Source organism: Solenopsis invicta, chromosome 6 (genome assembly GCF_016802725.1).
Source record: "Solenopsis invicta isolate M01_SB chromosome 6, UNIL_Sinv_3.0, whole genome shotgun sequence".
Taxonomy (NCBI): domain Eukaryota; kingdom Metazoa; phylum Arthropoda; class Insecta; order Hymenoptera; family Formicidae; genus Solenopsis; species Solenopsis invicta.
This window is the reverse complement of record NC_052669.1, coordinates 25984568-26001369: the sequence shown is the minus strand read 5'-3', so window position 1 is coordinate 26001369 and position 16802 is coordinate 25984568. Positions and strand designations below refer to the sequence as shown.

The 16802-nt window shown below is 32.8% G+C and overlaps 3 protein-coding genes across 7 annotated transcripts; 2 read left to right on the top strand and 1 right to left on the bottom strand.

The window, feature by feature from the left end:
* The first annotated feature begins 349 nt into the window (after positions 1-349).
* LOC105204444 (replication termination factor 2) lies at positions 350-2211 on the top strand. Its single transcript, XM_011173519.3, has 3 exons — positions 350-590; positions 664-1047; positions 1544-2211. The coding sequence occupies exons 1-3, from the start codon at positions 522-524 to the stop codon at positions 1940-1942; spliced, it is 852 nt and encodes a 283-aa protein (XP_011171821.1). The 5' UTR covers positions 350-521; the 3' UTR covers positions 1943-2211.
* LOC105204443 (membrane-bound transcription factor site-1 protease) lies at positions 2099-8775 on the bottom strand. The gene is made up of 12 exons (XM_011173518.3): positions 7720-8775; positions 6912-7253; positions 6646-6830; positions 5798-6095; positions 5524-5675; positions 5000-5280; positions 4826-4928; positions 4455-4713; positions 3808-4082; positions 3465-3742; positions 2977-3250; positions 2099-2670 (listed from the first exon to the last, which is right to left on the bottom strand). Exons 1-12 carry the CDS (start codon positions 8251-8253, stop codon positions 2310-2312), a joined length of 3342 nt encoding a protein of 1113 aa, XP_011171820.1. The 5' UTR covers positions 8254-8775; the 3' UTR covers positions 2099-2309.
* Positions 8776-8914: 139 nt separating this feature from the next.
* LOC105204442 (major antigen) lies at positions 8915-16550 on the top strand. Of its 5 annotated transcripts, none has more exons than XM_011173517.3 (8): positions 8915-9021; positions 9319-9500; positions 9730-9828; positions 10249-10347; positions 10482-10664; positions 10956-15453; positions 15953-16264; positions 16325-16550. In XM_011173517.3, the coding sequence occupies exons 2-8, from the start codon at positions 9408-9410 to the stop codon at positions 16534-16536; spliced, it is 5496 nt and encodes a 1831-aa protein (XP_011171819.1). In that variant the 5' UTR covers positions 8915-9021; positions 9319-9407; the 3' UTR covers positions 16537-16550. The 5 variants fall into 5 exon arrangements, with proteins under 5 accessions (XP_011171819.1, XP_039306435.1, XP_039306437.1 ...); XM_039450501.1 differs by having other exon boundaries at positions 8943-9021; positions 9394-9500; XM_039450503.1 differs by lacking the exon at positions 8915-9021 and adding an exon at positions 9056-9074 and having other exon boundaries at positions 9394-9500.
* Positions 16551-16802: the final 252 nt, after the last annotated feature.

Below are 16802 nucleotides of genomic sequence, written 5' to 3'. Positions count from 1 at the left end.
CTCTACAGTGCTACTTATTTCTTTTATATTAAAATTACTTTAGATGAAGATTCACCTACGTAATAAAGAATTTCTTTTACACTTTTAAGACGTTTTTAAACTTTTTCCACTTTAGAGGTTGCAAAGTGTTAGAATGAATAAACTAACGTTATTTTAATATAAACAAAATTTTATTTCAAGTTATCAAAATTTTAATAATAAAAACTGCAACTTGAATTAGTTTTAATTATTACACTAATAATTTATTTTCTACGTTATCTGAGTGGGTCTAAAGGTACTTCTATTCTTACAAATTTGATACTTTATTGAAGTCACGTGCAGTCATGGGCATGCGCAGTGCGAGAGAACACGAGAGAATTCGGCGTCATTCGGCGTTACTGATATGGCGGATTAGACCAGATTAGACGCTGTTCTCTTGCTATAGTGTCCCGTTTGACTGTTTTTGTTAGTTTCTGTATTGTATCAGCTTTTATCTTGTGTAACGATCAAGAAATATTTGGAGTAAAGCGTAAAAAGTCGTCATGGGTTGCGACGGTGGCACTATTCCTCGCAGAGACGAACTCGTAAGGGTGAAAAGAAAACCAGAACAAGTAAGTCTAAAAGATCCATAACCTCGTTCGATTTTTTTAATTGCTGATGATGACATTTGTATATAATTTACAGAAAGACAAGGAGGCAGAATTAGCGTTCAAATGGAAGCATTGCACAATACGACAGTTGCCACTGCAACCGCCAATCGTGGGTTGCAGCTTGGGTCGCTTATACAGCAAGGAATCTGTGTTGGAGGGTCTTTTGGATCGTAATACTCTCCCAGAATCTGCTGTACATATTAAAAACTTAAAAGATGTGAGGAATCTTAATTTGACACCAAATCCAACATTTGATGGCGATAAGGCTGAAAAAGGCGATGGTTACAACGACAGTGGCAAAAGTCCTTATATTTGCCCAGTTATTGGTTTAGAAATGAATGGAAAATACAAGTTCTGCTTCTTATGGTCGTGTGGATGTGTAATGAGTGAACGTGCCCTCAAAGAAGTAAAGAGTACAGTAAGTGAAATGTTCAATATTTATACAGCAGAAATAAATGTAGGTATTCTAATTGATCTCAAGTTGAATAGTTTTTATGTTTCATCGAGATAAAATATAATTTATGCAAAATAATTATTAAAATATATTAAATGATTTATAGATCTCTGAGAAAATGGCAATTTTTTTAAGATTATAATATATATTTTTAATATATTTGCTATTATAAAATTAATATTTAGCTTAAGCATAGAGTAATTTTGACAAGTAATTGTCAAAAACAATATTTTTTCTTAAAAATATTTCTTAATTCTCAATATAATATTTAGTGCTATAAAATTAATATTTAATTTAGATCACTGGTTAATGAGTGTTTCATTAGCTTTGTTATAATCTACTGGTTAACTTTTAATCATTTGCATTATAAGTCCAAAAATTCATAAGCCGAGGTTAATCATAAGTAAATATCTATATCATCTGAATTTAAAGTCTAACAAGAAAATTTTGAATTTTACAGTCATGTCACAAATGTCAGCAACCGTACGAAGAAACAGATATAGTCATATTAAACGCGGAAAATGACGATCTGGAACTTATGAAAGAACGAGCGACGCTCAGGAAAGCTAATCAAAAGAAGTCTAAGAAGAAGAAGTTAGATGATAATGTATTAACAGAAGAGAAAAAAACGGATGAAGTGGTTAAGAAAAAGATAAAGAAGGAAGAGAAAATAATTCCTAAATTGAACAACAATCACAAGGAAGCTCATGATCCTGCTTATAAAAAGGCTAAAAGCGATTACAGTGTTGCAAAGGATCCTAAAGCGTCGGAAGTTTTCAAAAGCATTTTCACCACTCATAAATCTGCTACAGAGCAAGATAAAGCACATTGGGTTACTTATAATCCATTTTATAATTGATGTATATAATGTAGAGTTAGAAATTATTTCCTCAAAGAGAGGAAAAAATGTGAAAACAATTGTAACTTAATTTAATTTATATATTTTAAAATGTATAGGTAAGCGAAATATTAATATCATTTATGCTATTAAAAAAATGAAAATAAAGTCAATAAATAACTTGTGATTATTTTAATATCAAAATAATTTATGTAATCTACAAATTCATGTATGCATATTGTGTCATTATGTTTCAAAGGCACATAATATAAATCTAATTTACATATAAATTTCTTGAAATTTACGCCCTGCCTAAAGTTGCCTAAGTAAAATTTTGTTAACTGTGTATACAATACATAGTAATAGTTCTTGTCAAGAACTTGTCACATTACATTTGCGCAGGTATCCTTCGCACAACCAAAGCTCGAATAGCTCTAAGTATTCTGAGTATAGTACGTTTTCTGCGCGAATGTCTGTTCAATCCCAAATGATTACACAGATATAAGACAACTATCACTATAATAACTATTATTATCACGTAACTCCATTGGTAAACGATCACTTGTTCGTCTTCCTGATTTTCTTTTGTGTCATAAGCCATAATGTCAGTGTCGAGATGTTGCAACGTAGGGATACCAGCACCACCGACTCGTCTCTTAAGCCACATAGTGTCTGTATCCTGCAATACTGAATTTACTGCACTCATGGTATCTCCTATAGGGAACAGCTTTTGAGGCTTGTAAAGTTCTCTGTAAAAAAAGATAAACGAATATTTGAGTACATTCAAAAATATAGAAATGATATAACAAACACATCTGCTCGAACACTTGATACTAGAGCCATCCATTTTAGCTGTGACCTCTGACTAATCTATTCTTCATTATAATTACAGGACAATTGGGATGCAATTTTAAAACGTCAGACTAAATATCTTGATGATTTTCTTCTAGCATGCATTTACTTCTCCAAAATCAAAATAGAAACAAGTAAAAAAGTGAGTTTACGAAATGTTTAGAATTCAATTGATATTTATATATACGTGCGAAATTACTTACATTGGCACAGATTCATTGACTGGCATAGGTACGGCATAGACAGGGGTGGTACATAATGGAAATGATCTGAAGCTGCCTGCTGGTTCGTTAGCCATTAATACTTTACTATGACGACTAAAATGATTTTCCTTCATTCGATACGGTAATTCTCCAATTTCTATATTACTCGTTGTCTTAACAGTTTTATGCTTTTTCTGATTTTCATCCATGAAAACAGTAGGTACGTATCCTGTCGTTGTGTATTCTAAGATAGCATCGAGCATCCAAAAACAAGCTAAATATGAGTAATAATACTATTTTAGTAAATAATATTTAAATTGTAAAATTATACAATTCAAAGGTTATAAAATTTGTTTGGGAAATGAAAAAAAAAAATGGAAATATTCTTTAACATAAAATATTAAATATAAATTATTTGTTAATTATAATATATATTTATCAATATTTTTTAAGTTATTTTTTATTAGTATTTTTCCTGTAATACTTACATTTCTGTAAATGGCTGTCATCAATGCAATTTGAATCTCCATAAACAACGAGTCTACCAGACATGTTTGTCTGTTCTTTGACATTCTTTTCATCATTCCGATCTGCTTGCACTTCGTTATCAATTTTATCGTTACGTGCCGTTTCAACATCTTTCTTATTAGTCACTTGTAAAAGTCCAAGTATTGGTACAAATGTAGGTGTCCCTGATTCTTTTTCCAACAGTTCTTGACCCTGATCGTATAACTCCGCATATATAACGATCCCATCCTTTGGAAATCTGAATTAATATAAAATTTGCTGTATACAATCTAAATCAATTTTCCCGCGTCTAAAATATTTTACCTAGTTAGCGTAGTACCAGACGCGAATGTGACTGGCGCGTGTTGGCCAAGAGTGAACTGACCGTTTCGTACTTCGTCGCCAAATGCCACACCCCAATTAGGATAAAGCAAATCGTTTATGGCTGGAATATTGGCACCTCCCGTTTCCGGTATCCACCATCGACGGGTATTCTCGTCGTAAAATTTGATTTTTCGCATGACTGCTATATTATACCAGTCTGCAAATACAATTACTGATAAACCGTCCTCTTCTACATCCCGTTTTAGCTTTGCCACCTGCAGTTGAAACCAATTTATATTTTATACATGTATGTACAGCATAATCGGCAACAGCTGTCGAAGAAACTTCAAGGAATGATTCTAAATGATAAAAGAAGAGAAGATGAAAATCAAGAATAACAAAGTTGTGATTAAGGCTTTTTTACTTATAAATTACAAATAAAATATCCACGTAAAAAGTGCATGAAGCACATGTGAATATTTAAACATTTATAATTAAAAAACGAAGCCTTAATTGCAATTTTGTTATTTTTGACTTGAGTTATCTTGACATCTAGAATCACTTGTTGAGTTTTCTCCTACTTATTGTCGAACACTCTGTATAGAAGAAACACTAAGAAATAAGAAATATGATCTTATAAAACATACCTCTTCGGGGAAAAATTCTTCCTCCGTATCTACGATAAGCAGAGTTCCGTAATTTCTCGCGTCAAAACAGGTGAATGGATGACCGAGCACTTCAAGATAATATCCAGCATTACGTAAATGTTGATACATATCTTTAAAGTTAGTATGTATATGATCTCCGTTCCAGTCAAGAGGATCATTCTTTACGCGCAAATCATCTCTAGGGAAATATCCAGGTGGATATCGCAAATTATGGTATTGATCCCATAAAATACGTTTACTGAAGTAATAATAAAAGATATAAACAATTTATTAAATATCCGTGTGAACATGTTTTGGTACATTGCAATAAAAAGTATCGATTATCTAATACACTGTGTACTTTTACTTACTGCCTTGGTGGGGTGGGTATAACTTTTGCCTGCAATGGAAGCGTTACTGTCGATTGCCGTGGCTTACCCGCCCCATCGCTCTCAACCGTGAGCGAGATATGGCCTGTATGGAAATACAACCTGCTATAATACATACAAATCGATCTATTAGCAAAATAAAATTAATGTTTAAACCTTGCGCGATACCCTGCCAGTCGTGAGATGTCGATGGGACCGTTATAGCAACTGCTAACCAGCCAGACCATGGCCATAGAACATCGCTATATGTTATCGCTACATCAATATGTTCACCATTGCCGTTACCGGCATACGGATGCCAGGTAAGATTTACTACATTTCCAGCCACACCCAAACCGTTTATTATAGTTACATTGACTATTGTGGGCATACCAGTATGGTATATAGCTTGAGTACAATATGGCCACATATATTGACACTCCGTCAAATCTACGTAGCTAATCATTAACAGAAACATTTAGTAAGACTATTATCAAGAAAATATGATTTGTTAAATATAACTTACTTAAAAGAAGAAAAGTGAATTGAATAATTGCCTTGCCTTAGCAGTCAAAATAAAATTTTTCTGTGTGTAGTTGATGAATCAATAGAGTTAATTAATCAAATAGATATGCAACATAATACAATCAAAATCAAACAAGAGAAAAAAAACAATGTTTTTTTTCATTTTTTTAGTTTACCTTGGATGAAGTGTGACGGCAGGACTATATGACTGTAAAAAATGAAATGCCCGCAAGAGATCTAATTTTCCCGCACCTTGCTCGAACATACCAATCCCAGGTAAACGACGGGCTGAATTTATTAACGCTTGTTTCATACTCGCCGGTGTTACCTTACAAACATTCATTATTATTTATTGAGTACAAAACGCACAATAGAACTTTGTTATTTGATAATATTTTGTAGAATAATATTGGTATACTGGTGCACACAATTATAAAAAATTATAATTACCTTCTCTTTATTAATTTTAGATCCATTTGTTTCTATAAATGCACTAGCTAATAGCGCAACTGCACCGGCAACAACGGGACTAGAAACGGAGGTACCAGAGAGACTTCTGCATCCATGCTGTAAAGCGGATCCTCTTACTCCCGATCCATATATGACTAGGTCAGGTTTGACTCTACCGTATCCGTAAGGCAATTCCCACGTGGTCATACCGCGCGAAGAGAATCTCGCTATTTGATCATCCCAATTGATGCCTCCTACACCAATCACATCCATTTGATCGGCAGGATTATTTAAAGTGCTGTGCAAACGAAATTGTGACATACAAATACAAACTGATCATGCTTATAGGTTTTTTTTTAAATTGTGTTTCTAAAAATACAGGACATTAAAAAAAAACAATTCAAACTTTAAGGAGGTTCTCTAGTTTTTCACATATAACAATAATTATGATTAATATAATATTACTTGTTATTATATTTAAATAATAAACAATTTTAACTTTTTCCACATCAATATTTATAAATATTACAAAGAAAATATTTTTTAAAAATTATTATATCGCTAACATTGGTATTATTTATTATTTTAAAGATGGCAATGCCAAAATCTCCTTGAAAGATGTATATATGAATGAAAAGTTACATAACTCTCCTCAACTTTGTTTTTAAACTATAAACATTCTTAAAAACCATACTTTTTTGCTAAACCAAGTATGTTCAATTAACGTGGATTAAAAGATTGATTATTTTGAAGATAGAAGCAATTTCCAATTTTGGTAATATAAATCTAAAAAGTTGCAAACTCTGTATGTTCTGTAAACTGCTTAAAAATTATATTATTTTATTTACCCATATAGAGGTCCATCATTGCCAATTGCTGACACCATAATAATACCATTAGCTGTAACCTCCCATACTTTATCAACAAACGGTTGATCCATAAAATCTGGACCACCGATGCTGAGATTTAACACGGTTACCTTACGAAATATGGCATGATTGAATGCATCCAAGAACCACGAGGTATAAGATACCTGTTATATTTCAGATGGTACAAATTCTTTTAAGTCATAAAACTGCAAATGAAAAAAAAACATGTGAAGAAGTAGAGGTACCTGAGCATTCGTGAAAACGCGGAAAATATAAAGCTCTGCATCCGGAGCAAATCCAAAACAGTCCCTAGAAGATGACGCGATAACACCCGCGACGAATGTCCCATGACCTAAACCGTCCTCCCGAGTATTTTCATTCGTCCAATTTATCCTCTCTTTGATATTTCTGAAATGCGGATGACTAGCCGCGAGTCCGGTGTCAAATATCGCTACTTTTATATCTTTTCCAGTAATGCCCATTCTCCATAATATGTCAGCTTCGAGCATATACGTGATTTGTTTTGGTATAGCTCTTAGTAATTTTCGAGATGTGTGTCGATTTGACGTTTGTCCAGATTGGACATTCTGAAATAAAGTCTTTGCTTAACAACAGCTATAGATATATCATTTAATACCAAAACTTCACACAGAAAAAAATTAGTATTAAATCTATGATTTCATATATAAATAAATCAATAATTTTCAGGAATTAAAAGAAAAAAAATCAAATAAAATAACAATATCCTCAAAGAATTAGAATTTTTAATACTATTATGATCAAAGTAACCATATTGTAATTTTTAGATAACTATTATAATATATATTGAGAAACATATGCTTTGCTGAAATTTAAGATTATCAAACTTTTTAAAGATTTAAATTATGTAAGAATAAGATTATCATTGTTTCATATATAGACAAGAAATTATATTTTTGCAAGAATAAATAAAATTCTGAGATACTAATTTTAATTTGATATTGATGTTTTTTGTACACATAATAATCTCAATATTACATGACATTTTACAATTTTAACAATTTGCAAACTTACATTAATTCTTCTTTTGGAATTTTTATATGCTAAGACATTGGAATCGCTTGATGTTGTATTGATAAATTTTAAAGTTCTACGTATAAGTCTCTGCGGCGATACAGTCTTTACAAGTGGATGATTACTCAGAGCCTTGAGCCCATCATACTTATCAGATTCCTTTAAGTGCACGATATCAAAGTCGCTAGGATACCTGAATGCTGCATTGTTACGTGGTATAATTCTCCAATTTCTAACATCAAACGAGTTTAATGCAGCTCCTATGTAACTCTCTCGTGCATTTGCCTTATAATAACCATTGAATTTGATTATATACTCATTCTCTACTATACTAGAAGAAAATGTAACTTGAATTTCTTGAGTATCTTGACAGGAGTTTGAAGGTACAAGTGTTTCATGCAACGGAAATTCTGGAATACAGTTGCTACCATTACGTCGTTTGGAGCTGCTGCTCAAGTGATCACAGCTCAACCCATGAGGAATGCACAGCAAGAGTAACAGGGAGATGTATAGCGAGCATGTGTGCAGCTTCATACTATTGATTCTGACTCAGAACTGTGCTTCATACTTAGTCAGGACCGTAACGGATACTAAGCTGAGACGTAAAAATATTTACACGTGTCAATGCAAAAGAAACGTTTCCCTTTTTTCTTTATCCAGAATATTCTTCATTCGATCATATTCTTTTAACATTCATGTGACATAGAGAATTGGCGATTTTTGTGATTGGTTCGTGGTGCAGCTTGAAATTAAGTCTTCAAATCGATTAGCGATGGTTCAGGCGGTCGGAAATGATCCTGAAAGTAGCCTGAACGCACGCTCAGTCATTTTACGAGCATTCCTCACATCCTAACCTCATGCGTCATGGAAGTCTTCCGCCGTAAAATGATTTGATACATTTCGGACGATTTACAGAGCGCATTTTTAATTGTTAAATACTTTACGTCGCTGCAGACGTAATAACGCATCGATGTAAATGATTTACATTTGAACACAGTTTGTTAATAAGCGAAATGTGTACATAACCAGAGTGTCTATTATGAATGTACAACGCAACACATGTAAATAAGGAGATATAACATATAAGGAGATACGAGAGAGAGAGAGAGAGAGAGAAATCTAGGCTGTGTTCAGAAACTTCGTTTGGGTGTTACTCGTCATTTTATCCTTGTTCATCATTCAATAAACAACAAGGATAAAATGATAGCTTTGATATTTCTGAACGCAGTTTAATTAAAATGAACAGACCACCCGTTTCTTGGCGGCAAAAGCCAACAAAAGTCGTAATTGCCAAGCTAAACAGTTAGTGCCAGTCGATTGTTTCAAAAATATTTATGAGATTTGTTATGTTTGGTGTTAATATTATTTATTTGTCTAAATATTATTATTAAGTCTTAAGGCGGAAGCACACACTTTTGCATAGCTGCATAACCATGTGCATAAGGAAATTGGTCTATTAGCAAATGCATAAAGAAATGGACCAATCAATGTCTTTTTCCAATTTATGGTTATGCAAAAGTATGTGCTTCCGCCTTTTATAATGGAATATTGTTCGTACGTGCATAGCTTGTTTCTTGAGATTTTTAATTCTCGATGCAGGTTATGTTAAAATAAATGTCCTCTTCGTATCGGTGCTGATTGAATATATTAATTACTTGAACAAATAATACTTAGTAATACTGACAACAATGGATTTCGTGGCTACTCAAATTTGTGAGGATGAGAATTTTTCGTTTACTCAGAGAGTTTCCTACGAAAAAGGAGAGGAAGAATCAGTGCAGGTTAATTATAATTACATTTTTTTTTTTTAATGTAAAATCAACAGAGAAAGAAAAGATATGTATTGTATCTTATTTGTATTTTATTTATTTTATTGTAGTGAATTTATAACATCAGTATGTTGAATATTGATTATTCTTTTATCTTAAATTATTTTTTATTATATTTTTTAAATAATACCTTGTGTATAACAATTTAACGCAATGTTTTATATTTTAATAAATAATTTAGGTTGGAACATTAAGCATCGATGGCAGGGACTACCAAATAAAAAGAGGGATCACAAAAATTGGTAGACTAAATAGCTGTGATATCTTTATTGACAATGTAGTAAGTTCTATGTTTTATTTGTACAAAAATTGATTGAGAATAATTTTGTACATTGGATATAAAAAAAATGTTCTTTTAATTTTGGGTAAGATTTAATAAGATCTTGATATAACTTGAGATGAATTAATATAAATTAATATTAAAAACTGAATAATGTTGCATCTGAATAAATTTATGTATTTTAAAATACAAGAGAATTTTGCTTACAAAACAATTACCGATAATATCATTTACACGTACTTATTATATAAAATATCATATACACAGCACATATTATATTACATATATAAGACAGTAATGTAGTAACATCTTTTACATATATATATTTTTTTAGTCCTACTTTTTTATATACATTAAAGAATGAACAAATATTTGATGCTAATTACTGAGATGTTTTTAATGATTTGAATCTTTTTTTAGACAGTATCAAATCTACATGCAGAAATTGAAGTTAGTGGAGGCCAAGGATTAGCTTGGATCTGTGATCTAAATTCTTCCAATAAGACAAAGCTTAATGATGTAATGGATGTTACATTTCTTTATATATCACTATAACTTTCAGCTTACTATTTTATTTTATTGACATTATGATAAAAATGACAGTTTTCAAAACAAATTTATATTTTTTTTTTTTTTTTTTTTTACATATACAGACAATACTACGACCTACTCGTTTTTATGAACTCAAAGATGGAAGTGTTCTTAAATTTGGCTTAGTGTCTGCGACTTATCGTATGTATCGTCCAGTCGACGATACAATGATACCAGAAACGCCTGCACCATCACGGCAGAAAACTATGAGTACAATAATCCCAAATACACCAGACTCTTCTCTCGTAAGTGCTTTACATATATATAATGTTTGCATTAATTAAATAAAAATTAGTAATGTATCTATTCATTTACACAAATAGGAAAAACAAATATTTTTGTTTTGATGATTATTATAATATTGAAATAAAAATATAATATTTTGCTTATCAAATTTTAATTTAAGCTTATCAAATTTAAATTAAGCTTATCAAAATTCTTATAAAAAAAATGAAATTATACATAAACAAGAATATAATTTCTTGTTAAGTAGAATATGTTTTAGTTTTAATTTGTTATTATTTTTGTCTGCGTAGAGTAATTCCTTCATTGGTGTGGACAGTGATGGATCCGTTATTCTTGGAACTCAGAAAGATGACAGAAATTGCATCTTTCGACGGCCGCAGGTTCTGCAACAATCTACAGGCATTAGCAAAAGAAATAGCTCGTCTACATCCTCCATGAACGAAAGCAAGGATTCGCAAGGAATTGCAACCATGTTACATACATCGGATACTAATGTTAGCGATAATCAAGTTGATATATTTAATGCAGAAACGCAGGCATTTGAGGAAGTATACAAAACGAAATCAAATTCCATTCATGATATGGAAACGCAAAGATTCTACACAGATAGATCCGAACGTCTTATTGAAGTTAATACCAAAGCTGGCAAGCAGTTGTCAAAACTAAATATTCGAAATAAAACTACTGACAGATCTGTAATCCACGATAAAGAAACGCAAAACTATATAGATGATATTAGTGAAATGGAAACTCAAAATATTGATAATGTAACGGGTAAGAAGTTTATGACGGATATTTATGCCATGGAAACTCAAGTTTATGTTCATGATACTGACGAAAGGGGCAGCGGTGCTCGAAAATCTGAAACTGGCAACGCTCGGATCAGACGCGATATTTACGATTTAGAGACACAAAAATTTGGTAATGAACCTATTGCAAAAGATATATCTGACATGGAAACTCAAGTTGAGACAGATGGTATAGCAAGCGAGATTAGTAATAATCGAGCTAAGGAGGATGAAGATAAAGATGGTACGGCGAATACCGTTAAGGACGGAACAAATCACGAGAACGTTACCAAGTCTCCGAAATCCAGATCTAGTAGTCCTGGATCTCTGAATTTATCTTCACCAGGAATTGAAGACTGTTCTTCCTCACCATTAAACCAGAGTAGTCATTTGCTTGAATCATCGGATTTGTTAGAGTTTTTTGGTGAAGGTATTGATAAGCAAGAGAGACTGCGAGCGTCTAATATGTCTACGCCACTTACAAAAGTGTCATTGAAAAAGAATAGTGACATGCAAAACACAGTGAACAACGAAAAGGACAACGACGAGGACATTTTTAATGCTCCCACTCAACGCATCAATCATAACTTTGAAGCTTTACTATCGGATTCCGAGACCGATAAGGAAGATGCGCTTACTTCAAAGAAGCTTGGAAAGTCTCGATCGGAATCAGCCAACGATGATTCGGACACGGACGCAGAGGAATACATTACAGAACTTGCTAAAAAGACGCGTGAATCTTTAGGAACAGTAAATGAACCATCTAATAAAGATGCAAGCAACAGAAATGATCCTGGCACGAGTGTCGAGTCCGAAGATATATTTGATGCACAAACGCAACGATTGGAGGATTTTACTACGAATATATTGAATTCTTCGATTAATCAATCACACAAAATTAACGAAATTAATAACGCTATTGATTTGGCAGCCACGCAAATTATAAGCAATGTTGACAATCACACAAATACATCCGCGCCAGATGTTAATAATAAAGCGCCTACTCATTCTATTTTATCGCATAAAACTTCCCCAAAAACGGTGATTAATTCTAAAAACTTTGCGTTGAAAAGTAATCAAAACGACACGGATGTAATAACCGCGCGTATTGTTGATGGAAAATCTGTCGATAGTTGTACAAAGCAAAATCTTGATTGCGAAGATGCAGATTACGAGCTTGCGCCTACACAAATACTCAGCGAAATTGAAGAAAAAAGAAACTCCACTCGCGAGAAAGGTTCTTCTCGGGTGAATTTAAACGATACTATTGAACAAGAACTCAATAAAATGTTTGACGATGTAAATAACGATATGAGTAACATTCATGAGTCGCCGCATATGTCAACGCAATATCTGGAAGATATTCTGGAATCATCGCAACGTGATGACTCTGTTAATAAATCCAAGATTGACAACAGAGATACAGATAACGTGCTAAAAAAGCAATCAAATAAAAAAAGTCATGCACCTCGTGATTCAACACCTCAACATTCACATAATTTATTGAGTATCGAAGTAAGTACGAATAATGTAAATAAGGCGAAGACTGAATCGCAAGAATCAGACGTTTATTTTTCTACTATTACTACGAGACGAAAGAGAAATGTTTTGAGAGATACGCAAGAGCTCATAGATTTCATTGAGGATACAAATTCTCATCAGATTAATTCTTCGGAGGTGTCTAAAGTGAGTAATAAAAAAGCTGTAGATGATAGTACAACCATAGAATCTCAAGAGAAGAAAAGAAAAAAAAGAATCTCAAAAGTGGAAAACAAATCCGTCACAACTATGGAAATATTAAACGATAACAACGGTAAAACCGTCTCGAACGAGAAAAGTTTTCGAAGTTTGAGATCAAAACAAAAAGACGAAGCCGTATCGCAATCAAGCGATCGAGTCTTGGGAAAAAATCCAGTTAAAGTTGATGATACAGAAGAGAACACGTCGATTTGCACACCTTGTCCATTGGTATATGAACAACGTGCGCAAACGTTGGATACATTGTATGAGAGTGACGATGACATTCTGACACGTTTACCAGCGGTCAGAATATCGGGAACACTTTCAAATCCACCAAGTCCTTCTGCGTCATCGACATCGACTGTGCGCAGTATAGATCTAAGACCTAAACTTGACAACGCGAAGAAGAAAAGAAAAAGAGGTGCTCCTTTGAAAAGAAAATCACTACGCGAACAGAATCTTAAAAACTCAGAAAAAAACGAGCCTTCCATTGATAATCATTCAAAACCGCCGTCTTCAACGACTGATAAGATGTTTGACAAAATATCTGACAAGATGTCAGATCTCGTAGACACTTCTGATGATTCTGACAGCGAAACTAATAAACGATTTCAACAAATGGCAAACAGAATGTTGAGTAACGAGCTCGGTTGCCAGAAACGGCAGAATAAAGAAACTAGGAAAAATGCACGCATTTCACAAGATGTGTCGGAGGAAGTAGGACCAAATCAGGAAGCAGAATCAAAAAATCCCAAACTACTTCAAGCACAGACTAATTCAAGAATGACACGACATTCCAGTAGACAAAACGATAAAAGTTCGTGTGATATTCAAAGAGAAACTCGCGCGAAAAGTAAAACCTATGGAGCCACTTCTACAAAGTTAGAAACGAAATCTATTATAACTAAAAGAAAAATATCTTCGAACGTGATAGAAGAAAGTGTGGAGCTAGATACTTTGAAGAAACGTAAAACAACTCAAGTCACTGAGAAACATATGGTTTCTACACGCAGTCAAAGAAGTGCGAAGATTACAACCGACACTCAGTCTTCAAATATCCTTGAGGATTCTATTAAAAATCGTAAAGATTCTTCGACGATTCAAAATATGAAATTTTTCAAAGATAATAAATTATCTAAGATTGCATCGGAAGAAACTCAACAGACCTTAAATACAAGAACAGAAGGAAATGTCGATCTTGGAGGATCCAACGTTAAACGAATCGGACATACGAGTCAAGTTACAACACATATTAATGACACAATTGCGAATGAAAGTAATAAGAAAAATAAGCCGATTCAAGTAAAAGGAACAGAAACGCAGATAAGTCAAACGCAAGACAAGATTCTAAGAGTTGTACTTAGTCCTATGAAAAGTCCCGCGAATGATTCATCGCAGGAAGTTGAAAGGATTATGGCAAGTGGTCCAAGTAACGCAAAGGATAGGAATTTATCGCTTAGAAAAAGTAATAAGGCGAAAATATTTCAAAAACAATTAAGGACCCGAAGCGGCAAACAATCCAATTCGGACACCGAAACAGATTCTGCTTTAACTGAGAATGTGTCCTCTTCTATCTCAATAGAAGATTCGGATAACACTCAATTTGACAATTCTGCGCCGAGACGTAAACGCGGTAGACTTCCGAAAAGTTCAGTTTCTTCATTGCCAGATGCACAAGTCTTAAAAAAGCAAACATTTAAAAAACCCACTCGTATCGATCAGACTTCTGCAAGTTCGATTTTTGATTCTTCCGTGAAAAATACGATGTCGTCTGAGACAGAAGATTCCGATAACATTCAATTTGACAATTCTGCGTCGAGACGTAAACGCGGTAGACTTGCGAAAAGTTCAGTCCCTCCGCTGTCAAAAGCACAAGTTTCGGAAAAAGAGACATTTAAAAAACCCACTCGTATCAATCAGACTTCTGCAAATTCGATTCTTGATTTGTCCGTGGAATATACAGCTAATGTGAGTAGTATAGAAAGTGATGCTTCGACAAGCTCCAGATTTTCAAAATCGCAAGTAACAAGCGTCAAATTGAAGAAGATGAAATTGAATAAAAATACGCACAAACCAATTGATGATGATGCTTCTTCAAGTCTAAATACAAGTGCAGAGAGTACATCGTCTCTTCTTTCAACACCTACTAGAGCGCGCAGAAGTGCATCTGTCTTGAGCAATTCCACGCCATCCACAATAAAACATAAAATTTTGTTTACAGGACTAACAGAGGATTACAGTAAGATTGTTAAAGCATTAGGTAAGTATAAATTTTAAATAAATTGCAAAGTTCTTCGTTATAATATTAACATTTGAAGATTCCTACAAAAAAATGTATAAGTTCAAAAAGTTAAATTTTCAAAAAACAAATGCTTCTAATCTTTAAATCGTTCATTGTATAGATATAATAATTTTTTTTTGCGTAATAGATATTTATAAGAACAACATTGTGAATTTTGATTAATATTATGAGGATTTGTTTAAAAAAAATTTCTGAATTTTTTGGTTCTTAAGGGAATTTTATATGTTTATTGTTATATTTATCTCATATATTATGTTTATTTTTTTTTAATAATAATGAAGTAAAAATTAATTTAAAATATAAAACAATATTTTTTACTTTTTTTTTACAAAATTTTACAAATTATTTTTAACAGAAACATTCTTTTACATTTCTTTTTATATGAATATGGTAATTTTTCTCTATAGAGGTATAAGAATAAACTTTTCCTTATTTATTGACAATTTTTATTTTATAGGTGGAAGCAAAGTTGAAGATTCGGCAAAATGTACAGTTTTAGTGACAGACAAAGTTCGCCGAACGTATAAATTTTTATGCGCTTTGGCAAAGGGTATACCTATAGTGGCGATCGATTGGTTAAGAGATAGCGAAATAGCTAAGCGGTTTTTAGATTGGGAAAATTATATATTAAAGGATCCCGCCGCCGAAGCCAAGTTTGGCTTTAGACTAAGGAAGAGTCTTGATAAAGCTAAGGAGAAAAAAATGTTGGACGGTTACGTTGTTGTATTGACGCCGAGTGTCGCACCACCGCCTATAGAAGAACTAAAAGGTAATACAAACTTTTTATATCAATATATAAAATATGTTTGACGTATTTGTATTTTTATAGATATGGTGTTGTCTTGTGGAGGAAAAGCTCTGTTACGCCCACCAACCAAGTGGCCTGATCGAGCAGTAATTTTATCTCGTGAGGAAGATTTACCAAATGCAAAAAAGTTTCTTGCTAAAGCACCGAACACTGTTACAATACAATCAATAGAATTTATCTTGACTGGTATCTTAAGGCAAGAAACTGATTTCGACAAGTATAAATTAAAGTGAATGACTAGTGGTAATGTTATATATTATTAATTCTATCAGTATCCAAGTAGTGTATCAGTTATTAATTTAAAGGTTAGTCCATATATATTCACATACATTTCCAGTAAATGAGAATCAGTAATGGACTTTTAGGGAACTTCTATTCATTGTGTGTTATACATATATCGTTCATTCAATAACGACAATTCAAAAAACAAAATTTTTTAATTTGATGTTTTAAATATCAATAAAATTTCATAATAGTATTTTTAATTGCAATTTTTGTG

Coding starts and splice junctions, on each gene's coding strand:
- LOC105204444 (XM_011173519.3), top strand. CDS start 522: ATGGGTTGCGACGGTGGCACTATTCCTCGCAGAGACGAACTCGTAAGG. Junction 591..663: donor TGAAAAGAAAACCAGAACAA/GTAAGTCTAAAA, acceptor TATAATTTACAG/AAAGACAAGGAGGCAGAATT. Junction 1,048..1,543: donor TCAAAGAAGTAAAGAGTACA/GTAAGTGAAATG, acceptor TGAATTTTACAG/TCATGTCACAAATGTCAGCA.
- LOC105204443 (XM_011173518.3), bottom strand. CDS start 8,253: ATGAAGCTGCACACATGCTCGCTATACATCTCCCTGTTACTCTTGCTG. Junction 3,251..3,464: donor TGACAGCCATTTACAGAAAT/GTAAGTATTACA, acceptor ACTCATATTTAG/CTTGTTTTTGGATGCTCGAT. Junction 2,671..2,976: donor GTCAATGAATCTGTGCCAAT/GTAAGTAATTTC, acceptor CTTTTTTTACAG/AGAACTTTACAAGCCTCAAA.
- LOC105204442 (XM_039450501.1), top strand. CDS start 8,958: ATGAACAGACCACCCGTTTCTTGGCGGCAAAAGCCAACAAAAGTCGTA. Junction 9,829..10,248: donor ATATCTTTATTGACAATGTA/GTAAGTTCTATG, acceptor ATCTTTTTTTAG/ACAGTATCAAATCTACATGC. Junction 10,665..10,955: donor ATACACCAGACTCTTCTCTC/GTAAGTGCTTTA, acceptor TTGTCTGCGTAG/AGTAATTCCTTCATTGGTGT.